At 43.7% G+C, this 10814-nt stretch overlaps 3 protein-coding genes across 6 annotated transcripts; 1 reads left to right on the forward strand and 2 right to left on the reverse strand.

Annotated features, from left to right (window-relative positions):
- Nucleotides 1–69: 69 nt before the first annotated feature.
- LOC135491297 (G-protein coupled receptor 183-like) lies at nt 70–10790 on the forward strand. Of its 4 annotated transcripts, none has more exons than XM_064777067.1 (2): nt 70–81; nt 9281–10790. In XM_064777067.1, exon 2 carries the CDS (start codon nt 9338–9340, stop codon nt 10391–10393), a length of 1056 nt encoding a protein of 351 aa, XP_064633137.1. In that variant the 5' UTR covers nt 70–81; nt 9281–9337; the 3' UTR covers nt 10394–10790. The 4 variants fall into 4 exon arrangements, with proteins under 4 accessions (XP_064633137.1, XP_064633135.1, XP_064633136.1 ...); XM_064777065.1 differs by lacking the exon at nt 70–81 and adding an exon at nt 7770–8424; XM_064777066.1 differs by lacking the exon at nt 70–81 and adding an exon at nt 9010–9134 and having other exon boundaries at nt 9264–10790.
- Nucleotides 2607–4802, reverse strand: LOC135490940 (uncharacterized). The gene is made up of 5 exons (XM_064776524.1): nt 4354–4802; nt 3953–4078; nt 3552–3665; nt 3090–3185; nt 2607–2755 (listed from the first exon to the last, which is right to left on the reverse strand). The coding sequence occupies exons 1-5, from the start codon at nt 4547–4549 to the stop codon at nt 2607–2609; spliced, it is 681 nt and encodes a 226-aa protein (XP_064632594.1). The 5' UTR covers nt 4550–4802.
- On the reverse strand, nt 6584–7644 carry LOC135490941 (uncharacterized). The gene is made up of 4 exons (XM_064776525.1): nt 7596–7644; nt 7320–7421; nt 6977–7084; nt 6584–6750 (listed from the first exon to the last, which is right to left on the reverse strand). Exons 1-4 carry the CDS (start codon nt 7642–7644, stop codon nt 6584–6586), a joined length of 426 nt encoding a protein of 141 aa, XP_064632595.1.
- Nucleotides 10791–10814: the final 24 nt, after the last annotated feature.

Below are 10814 nucleotides of genomic sequence, written 5' to 3' on the forward strand. Positions count from 1 at the left end.
TTCTGTACTATTCTATAGATGACAACGCCCAGAAGTTCGTAGCGAGATGGTTGAAATGGTTGAAGCAGCGTTGAAATGGTGGTAACGTTTTTATGATTGATTCACGCCGTACTTTACCGATAGAATGGAAAATGCCATAATTTTACCGGTGTGAAGCCTTTCACGCTTTACGTACATTTGTATACGGCCGATGCACTGACCGTGTGTATCGTGCTGTGTTTGTAAACGTATCACCAGTTTGTGTCTTCCTCTCGCTAATGTATAGCTATCTGTGCATTTAATTGACATGGTTTTCTATAGTTTGAGAAGGGGTCTAAAAGGGGGGTGTATTAATGTTTGAAGGTGCATTCTGGTCTTTGCGGACCAGGTGCTTCGAATAGGCTCGCGTAGATCAGGTCGACCTGAGCAACTTTCCACTCCACTCTTTTAGGCCTATTTTCGATGAATGGGCTGTAATGTTGTTGATTCTCGGTTAGAATGAATCGTTATCGTTTAGTATTTTAGTCCATTGGTGTTATTGGACATACTCGAACCTGTTATATAGACTTTAAAAATTATAGACCGTGCGAACGGATTTCTGGAAAACCATTATATAAAACCCAATTGTATTTTGGGACTAAAAAGATGTTGTGTTAACCCACGGTTTTAATCTGTGTATGTTGACTTCAGGTGACTGTTTGATAGTTATATTGTTAGAAGCCAGTGGGTGTGATTCCATCACTGTCTCTCCGCTTACGCCAGAAGCCGTGTTGACGATTTGGACGAATCCGCCCTGCAGAGATCGAGAAGGACGAGGCCTTGCTGTTGACGTCCCTCCCCGTTTATAGAATACCCGTGGCGGTATAGTATTCTTAATTTACTGGCTAGTTTATTGTTACGACCTGCCGGCTAGTTAGGACTAGTCTGTTGCCATCTGGTCAGAACCGGTTGAGTCGAAGTCATTTATATAGTCCTAGCTAGCGGTCAGGTTGCTTCAGTCAGCCTGAGTCAATGTTACAGACTGTTTGTGTTGTAGCACGCTTTGAGTTGTGAGAAGCATTTTAGTATATATCCCTTAGCGGAAAAAACTTGTATTGATATATTCCCCTTGGTGGGAAAATAATTTGATATATATATATAATCTACTACGCCCTTCTACTGACGTTCCGGGCTGGAATACCGAAGTCTGCAATCGAACACGAGACGGAGGATAGCCTGTTGTAGATGCCGGAGAAGAGACACCGCAATCGTGTGTAAAACTAGTACGGAGCCGCTGGCTCTAGGCTGAAGCATTTACAGCTATAGTGAATTGTAGGTATCTTATGATAGCTTGTACCATATAGATATACAGTCCTCTTCATAAAGTAATTAACCTCTGGCATAGTTCTTATCGTCATCTTGTCAATTCGTTGATCGCCAGAACAATATGGCGGTTGACCTAATTTGGAAATTACTCACAAACCAGAAAGGGAGTTCGGAATTGAGATGTGAGTCATGGGGTGCATGTAAATTGGACATTTTGGACCGGCGCCCGGGAGATTGGCTGCAACCGCTGTTTGTTTTCGGCCCCGCTCGCGATTTTTTTTCCTGACCCTTTCGGGCAGTACAGTGTACATTTGTACACAGGTTCTCAGCCAATCAGAATCCGATAAATCTGAAGAAAGCACCACATTGTCTAGTGAAGTGCGTTGAAAACAATCAGTCTTGAAAAAACACATTGCACGAAATGATAAATTTTGACTACAGTACTGTATGCAAAACAGCAGGGATTGCTATTCTACTTGTGTCATTTGAACCCATTTTGCTTGTATAGTTTTGTTTGTATTTTATACTGTAGTAGAACTTGCCATTATATCAATAGATATCTCTGTAAAACTGATGCTTCAAATAACGCTGTTCGCAGCATACAGTATCATAAAATACTGGAGGAAGACCATACACATGAGGCAGTATCAATCTCATTGCAGAGAATCATATTCATACTGGAGGAAGACCATTCACATGAGACAAGTCTCATTGTATATTCATACTCAATACTATCCCTTGGATCTTGGAGATGGGCTATTGTTATTGTCCTTTCTGTTTGTATGTTGCAGGCAGCATAAATCAAATATCTAAAATCTAAATAACAAGGGAAAAGAAACGCATTATAAAAATAAAATATTAAAAAAAAGAAAAAATGTTGTCCACAACCGGATTCGAATTCGCGACCTTTGGATCGAACATCGTATTCTGTCACTTCTGACGAGCGCTCTACCAACTGCTCTAAAGTTTCTAAGACTTCGGACGTCATGTATTTGTCGAAATCTGATTGGCTGAAAGTCCCTGTACAAATGTACACTTTAGTGCCCTAAAGGTTCAGGAGAAAAAAATTCGCGCCCCGGTCTCCAACCTATCTCTTACTTGATACACTCAAGGATACTAGGATAACATCTCGGATATCCCACTGCATGGGGCTTCGCAACTTGTCCAGAAATAAGTGTCATCAGACTGACAAATCAGACGAAGAATTAAAATAAAGAGCACAGCATTTCTTGAAAACTATAAATGCGTTTTTAATGAACAATACAATGTTGTTGTTTTTCCAAATAAATCGTAGCACACTAAACAAATTCCTTGCCAGTTTCCTACCCCTCGAGGAGCCTTGTCTTTGCTAAGCCGGAGTAGACGAAAGGACTCGCCCTACTTTTCAGTGTCGCTTTGGGACCGTTGTTAATACCCTTGGCACTCTGACCAGTTTCTAGTCGGAATGCGTTCGGGGCGGGTGTTACGAATTCTGAGGAGAGAAAAGAATAATAGGAAAATTTAAAAGACAAAAATGTATTTTAGAGCTTCTATAGATTGTGTCGCTATGGACGGTTCTCCCTTTCATTTCAGTGACCATGACTTTCAACGGGCGAGGGAACATACACAGAGAGAAACATGCCAATCTGTTTTTAGGGTCCCCGGGAGTGTCGGGAAAGAACAGGGGATACTCCGTCATTTTATAGAGGAATGCGTTCGTGTTGCAGGAGACTACACAAGAGATTAAACGGACAAATGAGCACAAGAGGCGAGGGACATGAATCTCTCGTTTGCGGAGCGCATAATAGAATCGATGCTAAACTTACGTTTTTTATCAGTTGGTCGTTTGGTCATGCTGCAGCTGAGGTCGTAATTCTTGGGTGGTGTGGGGTGGTAGGCCGCGGGCCCTGGACCAACAATATCTGGAAAATTTCATGTATCGTTTCAGGACTGGGAAAATAATACATACCACCCCTGGCCAGTTTTTAAAAACAAACAAACGCACTGTGTTAAGAAAAGCAGGTGCGTTTTTGTGTACTATCTATTCAACGGGATGTTTCACAATCTGCAAAATGCACATTGTTTATGTGGCTATTAGAGAGGTTGAGATATTTCTATAACTTCCAAGTCTATGAGGATGCAAACAGCTGGTAAAAGAGGTCGACAGTGATGTTAAAATTTGTACGTAGGCCCTATACGTGGATGTAACGTCCGGATATATGGATGCAACAACAATAAAATTCCCTTGGCGAAAAGGCCCGACTGCATGGTTGCAGTCGTAGGCTTACTGTAGCGGGGTTCGTCGAATCGTCTCGCCATGGAGTGTGCAGGGGCCTTTGGCGCATCGGGTCGATGTTTGACAGCAATCCGGTAGTGGTTAGGGCCAGGAACAGATTCTGAAACTGAGACAGAACATGTTGAAAACACATTAAATTATTAAATTACCATGCATCCAGTTGATCAGATCCGGTGAATAAGTCGAAATGTTCCCCTGGAAAAAACAACTTGGCCCTATTGTGTCCTGACGGATTCTGTAGAGACCATGAGGCGACCATCATCAGTATACATGTACATGTATATGAAAAAGATGTCCCTGCTAAATCTATACTCTGTGCGAGCGGGGCGGGAAGGGGGTCCAGTTCCCTCGGCCAGTCTTGACCCCGGACTGCCCCCTTAGTATAGAACTTACATTTCCTTGCCGATCTTCCCATCTTGCCGATGGAATGTGCTGGCTTATCATTGTCCGCGAATCTTTTAGTGATAGTATAGTGGGCCGGCCCGGGGCATCTGTCGTCCACCCCTCCATTTTTGTCCCCTGCAATAGAAAATGCATCTTGAAATGTTCGCCTCTGCGGTCCTACACAAACCAGAGAAGCGAACACTAACCCCGGACTTCCTCAGGGTGTAGAAAACGGCGAAAATTGGTACGACCGTCGCAACATGGAGAAAGTTGAAAACGGCTGTGACATCACAAAAAGCGAGTAGCGTTCCTTGCTAGGTTACGTAGACGTCGTAATCGACATCGAAAAATTTACTTGCGATATAATTTTACAACAAAAAGGAGATAATTGTAAAAAGGATACAACTTACGTTTGACGATATCGGGAAAACACGTGGCTTTCCCTGAAGTTTTCTCTCCAATGGTATACGCGGGTGCCTTCTTTAGACAGACATCGGTGACGGTGTAGTGGGCTGGGCTAGGGTAAGGCGTCTCTGTATGCTCGGGCCATCTGAAGCCCAAGTTTGCCGTTGGCGCATCCACGATGGGGTCACGGAGGGTGTACATGTTTGGCGCTGGCACGAAATCGTCTGAAAGTGTAAAAAAGAAGTCTTTCTATCACGAGGAAGCAGTCCTTGGCATGTTGTGGGACTTTTGTCTGGCATGAGTTGGTGGAAGGGAAATGTATGGAAAAGGAGAAAAGTGCATTCGAGGAAATTCGTATTATCCCAGTCCGGAAACGAAATTAAAGATGGCTGTTGAAAAGCGGACGGCGCTGAAAAGAGGTCCTCGTCCATCTACATGTATTTGCAGTTGTCGAGAGACGTGATCTTCGTTTCAGATTCAGACTCGGAGATGATAGTGTCTTACCTTGCAGAACTGGGTCACGCCTGCCAGTGATGCTCTTGGCCACGGCCTTCCCAATGGTAGTACCGGGACTGTAGGCATTAGGCGCTGGTGTATCAAGGCCAATAGCTAAGAAAGACAGAGACGGACGCGGTTTTATTTTCTCGATTTGCTCGAGTTGTTCAAACTTGTGACAGCGTTCCATACGCAAAATCTAGTTCCGCGATCAACATCTCAGGGTTAAGGTGGAGTCAAACAGTCCAGCAGAAACACCGTACATGGATTGACTTACTAAAGCGCCCCGCAAACAAGCGATTAAAATAGTGTGCGACGATAATCGCTCGATTGCGGGAGCCCCATATCACGCCCAGTGATTGAGGGTTTTACCCGCAGACAAGAAATCCTTTTGTCGCACATACGCAACGATTGCTCGTTTGAGCACCTAGCAAAGAACAGGCAATTTTCCAAAATGATTTCGGTAATGGTATCGCCTTCTGGCAACGACTCTGCGTGGGCGAATCTTGGACCTCGTCTCAAGGGATGTGAGGGTCTTACTCAAAGAGGTTATTGGCTAAGTGAAAAACGCGGTGTTGACAGTATTGATCTTACTGGACGAATAGTGGGTAAGGAAAACCTGACGGAGCGGCACGATTGCCTTGTCGGAGGACTGAGTCTGAGACATAGGTTTATTAGCGTTGCTCTGACATCTTACCAGCATGGTGAGGCTTGAGACGTTTGGCTAAGGTGTAAGCTGGTCCACCTATGTCTGTATGGAGGCTGTACTCAGCGGGTCCTGGATTCAGAAATTTGTAAGAAGGTTTAAATGCCAAAAGACAGACCAGAAACAGTTTCTGCTGTCCCGATTCTGTAATTGCGATCTTAGTATGCGTAAGGGAATATGATTAGTTAATGCCAAGAAACAACCAATCGCTGTGCCACTGGTTTCAAGTCCGACAGTTCCTTCATCACCCTGATGGCGAATGTGTTGTTTTAACGTTGAAGCCGTTCAGAGAACTAATAAGTGGCTGGAGGGGTATGGCATGTTTGGCCGAAAGATTGACGCAGATCTTTTGGTACATCCGTGATTAAACATACCTGGGCCGTTCCTGATATTGTCTCTTAAATGTCTAACACAAATGGACTTGTGTGGTCCCACCTTGTGGCCTGATGGCGGTCGGTAGTTCGGCCCTGGTGTGCTCACTCCTGGAAGAAGTACATGTAGGCAAGAATTGGATTCGGGGATAAATTATCAGACGACAGGAAATGCAATATGAAGACAAATCCATCTTATTTTGCAAATGCGAGTCGTTTGAGGTCTCAGGGACAATTCAGTAGTCAGCTGGCCAATTCTTCAACCAGATGAAAAATTCAGCAGTCAGCTGGCGCAGTTTGGATGATTTTCAACCAGAGGAAGAAACTGTCCGAACTACCTGCCAGGCTGACACGACACGAGGGTGGTTCCGTAGCCTCTATAGGTCAAGGAGTAGGATATGCTACCATGCTACCCCAATATCTGCTGTACACGGCGCGGCCGAGAAGCCAGTGTGCTGAATTAGACAACAAGTGTGGATTGCTGCACCTGGAGGTGCAGGAGGAGACAAAAAAGAAGAGGAGGTAGGGAGATGCCTACTTTCAACCCTGCTCAGGCTGATGCCAGGGGCCAGTCATCACCTTCTCGTCGTCACTGAGGTTTCCTAAACATATCTCGTGCAAAGATATAAGTATGTAGTTTATGAAATGGATGGGTTTCGATAGTTAATGCTTACCGATGGTATCGACCGGTTGAACGAGAGAATTGGGCGGACCAGTATTGATGCCTTCCGAGTGTCTGCGGGACATGCTTAACCTTGGTCCCGTCGTGCCGGTGTCCTTGTAAGTGACATTATACCCGGCAGGGCCAACGCTTCCATTCATTTGGTCTTCTGGAAATACGGTGTAAAGTTTGAAAATACATGCAGTCCATGATCTTTGCAGTGGTTTTCCTCGCGCCAGTTGGTTGACAAAGATTTTTAAAAAGAATTGGGGATATGAGCCTGTATAACCTTGAATGTAGAGCATTGAACCACTTAGCTGCAGGAATTTTGTTGTTAAACTTTGGAAAGACACTGCGCAATGATACAACCAAATCAGGCTGTTGGCGACTCTCACCTCTGATACCGAATGCCATCATCTTTCCCTTTTCTTTCAATGTCATCCTATGACCTTTACCAATGTCACAGAGGGTGTTGTAGTCGGCTGGACCAACATTGTAAGCACCTAAGGTAAAGAAATACTGGATTAAAAATCTAGTCGAAGATGGTTTTATTCAAACAAACATATGGGAAACTGCAGTTTGCCTTGGCATTTACGTAATAGATGAGTTTTCGTCTAAATTATCCAACTCTTTGGTAATGCAAGGGTTCTTCGGCCTCATGATGAGCCAATGTGATGCTTTTACTCTTTGTGAGGAAAGACTTGTTGGTGTTTCTCAAATTCAATGTGGTATACTCACTTTTCTGTGTTGTGTACCTTCGTGCCATTGAATAATGCGCAGTTGATTGTTGCGTTAGATCAACTTTTGGGCTGTAGTCGGAGGGAGCAGGATTGCTGTCACCTGAAATCAAATGAGTCGTCGAATTACAAAATAAAATGGCCCAACTCCACCAAGCTTAATTGTCGAGGAGACCTTTTTGTTTTTAATTGCTCAGTCTAGATTCAATCTCATCACAGATAACGCTTATATGAGCAAGTTTTTAGAGAAACGACCTTCACATATTCATGGACTTACCTAATGAAGTGAGTGCTTTTTCGCCAGGAGCCACAATAAATTCACCCATGGAAGTCCGACGACCTGAAATTGTAGAATTTAAAATAGCATTATTTTATTGATTAAAAATATTTCGTCAGCTTGATACAGTTCTCCGCAAGCCGATGCTGCTCATTCGAAGAAGTATGCGTTGTGTTTGTGGTTCATATTAACACCTTCAGCGCCGAACCACGTAGATCTACGTGGCCCAAACCCCCCTCTTTGAGCTGGTTATCGGAGTCTAATGGACTTCATGAAAGAACTACGTTATCGCCATCTTCAGGGCAAGGTAAAAACTGAAAATACCAAACGGAATTTTTAGAGAGAATGACGCTATTTTAGCAGCTAATTGCACAATTCTATATATGAGGATAGCCGCGAGGCAAACCGTGGGAAAGCGATGGAACTTTTTTTGCAAATGACGTAAGACTGAAAAAGAAGAGTTGGCTTTGTTCTTCATTCAGTGGAAGTTAATATCAGTATATAGGAACACGGACCTCTACACACTTTGGTATAGCTCCTGTGGTCGGACCGACTAGACACTGGCCACTGCTGTAATTGGTTATTAGGGTAAAGCTGCAGCGGCAACTGCAACGCTGTTGGAAGGAAATTTGGATTAACACGTCTGCACAACGAATGGATTATTAAGGCAAGACAGGGATATTTCCATCGGGGATAAAGCTGTCGGTGGTTGAGGTAAATTATTTGGTCTTGACGGTTCCTTTCGGCGGCAACTTTCGTAACAACCTTCAAATCTCAAGACAGACCACATATTGGGTACGCAAGGCGCGCAGGACTGAGACGAAAAAAGGTTAGACGCTTCTACATATCATGCACGCTCTCACATCGGGACTGTAGCTAGCTTTTGGATCAAGGGGGGGCATCTCTTGTGGCCTCTATCCGTCGGTATTCTGTGGGTGTTTTGTTACACTGCGTAGGGGTGAGCACCGACCGATTCCCCCTTTCAAATTTCGAATTAAATATCCCTATCGTAAACAGCTAATAAACCTTGCATGGTTGCTAAGTTTATAGGCACGACAGCAATTAATTAAATGTAATTGTGATAAAAAGATTGATATAGGAGGTAATCCAAAATATCAATACAAATACACATGTACTCGGAGAAAAGACACGTTTATAGGTCATCCTGTTCAAAACACCGATCTAAGGTAATGAGAGCGTGGCCCAAGGGCAGGACGGGTGACAAGTTTTTGGCAAAAGACAAACACATTTGAGCATGTTTTCATGACTTGTTTGAATTTTGACATACTTTTTCGTGGTCAGATAAACAAAGAGTGAGAAAATAGGATTTCGATTGTTTGCCCAATGTGAGCCTCGGGCAAATACTTGCTGGAGATTATTTACCGCAACCGGGTGACATTAAGTAGACATAGACCCTGGTATAAGCTGTGGAAACAAGCACGCATCGCCTCTCGCTGTCTTACCCCTGGGTCTAACCGTACCCGCTCCAAGGAGGCAATTGCAGCAATAACTGTCATGGCCACATTAGCGTTAGTATTGGTAAGTATGATAGTCCGGTGTTTCTGAGTGTGCATTTCTTAAGTTTCCCCTCATTGTTAGGAAAAGCCAGAAAGAGGGATCTTTTCGAGTGTTATAGGGCTGAACATGATCAAAAACTTAACTTTGCAGGCACTTTGTTTTTCCAGGGATACGGAACTAGAGGCACTAGATGAAAATTAAAGTGAAAATTTTCGGCGGATGCAATGGATTACCACAGTGTTGCTCGTCACATCCGCGTGGTGGCGCTACCCCTAATCATTCTCTGCGGAACAGTCGGGAATATTCTGTTTTTCCTGGTGCTAAGGAGGCGAGGGATGAATCCCGATTCCCCGACATCTTTTCTCCTTCAGGTGTTAGCAATGGTGGACCTTTTAGTATTGTCCATGGTCCTTCTGCCCAAATTCATTGGGTATGCCATGGGACAAGAACTAGAAGAAATTGCGGACATCTCTTGCAAACTGATCAACTTTTCCAATTATACGATGACTGACTTATCTTGTTGGATACTTGTTTTGGTTACCATTGAAAGATTCATCGCGATTGCAGCGCCGTCTAGATTCACGAGGATATTTTCGACGAAAATTGCGCGTCTTCTTGTGGCGATTATCGTCTTCACTCTGATTGCTATCAACTGTGTCATACCATTCATGCTGAGATTGAAAGATGGAAAATGTGTTCCACATCCTCACTTCCGATACTTTTGGGAAGTGACGTTTGTGTGGGTAGATCTGATCCTATTTGGTATTGTGCCTCTTCTGACTATCTGCATCATCAGCATCGCGATAGCAATCGTTTTGCAATCTAGTGGGACAGGATACAGAGCCAGGGAAGACTCTGGTGAAGCAGGACAGTTCTTGATCCCCGCCATTGCAATGTCGTCTGTTACAAAAATGCTTGTTGTGATGGACATCATGTTTCTAGTCGCCGCATCGCCATTGACGTTTTTCACGGTTTTGTTACCCGGATGGCGAGAGTTCCCGGATGCAAACGAACGTGCAGAAGCGGAACTGATATTTGCCGTCTGTGAGATTTTAACGTTTAGTATTTACATGTCGAAATTTTATCTCTGCTGCCTAAGCGGGAGTAGATTTAGGAAGGAACTAAAAAACATGTTTAAGAATAAATTCAGCGTAAAGGACACAGCAATGGTAGACTCGCCACCCTCGTCAATTGTCAATAGGGGGCAGGTCACCGACTACGACCGAGATGACGAAAGTCGATGTGATGGACAGAGTGAAGAGGCCGAGGAGGCAGTGTAAAACAATGGCATCCGCGCGTTAGAGTTTTACCAAAAAAGGAATAAACATAACGTATCACGTGACTTGCTATTTTCTTCAACAGCCTGAATTTCAATTGGTCAAATACCTACGGATCTTTCCCGCCGAAGTCTCAAAATAGATTGTTTTGTTTAAATTCGTCAGGTAAGACGACGAAGATCCAATGGCGATTCTCGGGGCAAATTATGTAATATAGTGACACCTTTATGTTTATTACTTTATGGTAGATCTTATAACATTGGTGAAATTTGCAATATACAAGTCTTAACGTGACAGGACAAATTGAAATTGTAGCCTTACTGTCGGCGTACTCACAAGCAATAGTTTGTAATATATACTACAGTATTTACCGTACCATTTGCCTGTAAAAAACAGGTATAGTTAGCTTACAAAACATGCTCAG

Source organism: Lineus longissimus, chromosome 7, assembly GCF_910592395.1.
Source record: "Lineus longissimus chromosome 7, tnLinLong1.2, whole genome shotgun sequence".
In the NCBI taxonomy this organism is placed as follows: domain Eukaryota; kingdom Metazoa; phylum Nemertea; class Pilidiophora; order Heteronemertea; family Lineidae; genus Lineus; species Lineus longissimus.

Coding starts and splice junctions, on each gene's coding strand:
- LOC135490940 (XM_064776524.1), bottom strand. CDS start 4,549: ATGTACACCCTCCGTGACCCCATCGTGGATGCGCCAACGGCAAACTTG. Junction 3,186..3,551: donor ATTCGACGAACCCCGCTACA/GTAAGCCTACGA, acceptor GAAATTTTCCAG/ATATTGTTGGTCCAGGGCCC. Junction 2,756..3,089: donor ACGACCAACTGATAAAAAAC/GTAAGTTTAGCA, acceptor TTCTCTCCTCAG/AATTCGTAACACCCGCCCCG.
- LOC135490941 (XM_064776525.1), bottom strand. CDS start 7,644: ATGGGTGAATTTATTGTGGCTCCTGGCGAAAAAGCACTCACTTCATTA. Junction 7,422..7,595: donor AAAAGCACTCACTTCATTAG/GTAAGTCCATGA, acceptor ATTTGATTTCAG/GTGACAGCAATCCTGCTCCC. Junction 6,751..6,976: donor GATGGCATTCGGTATCAGAG/GTGAGAGTCGCC, acceptor CCGTATTTCCAG/AAGACCAAATGAATGGAAGC.
- LOC135491297 (XM_064777067.1), top strand. CDS start 9,338: ATGGATTACCACAGTGTTGCTCGTCACATCCGCGTGGTGGCGCTACCC.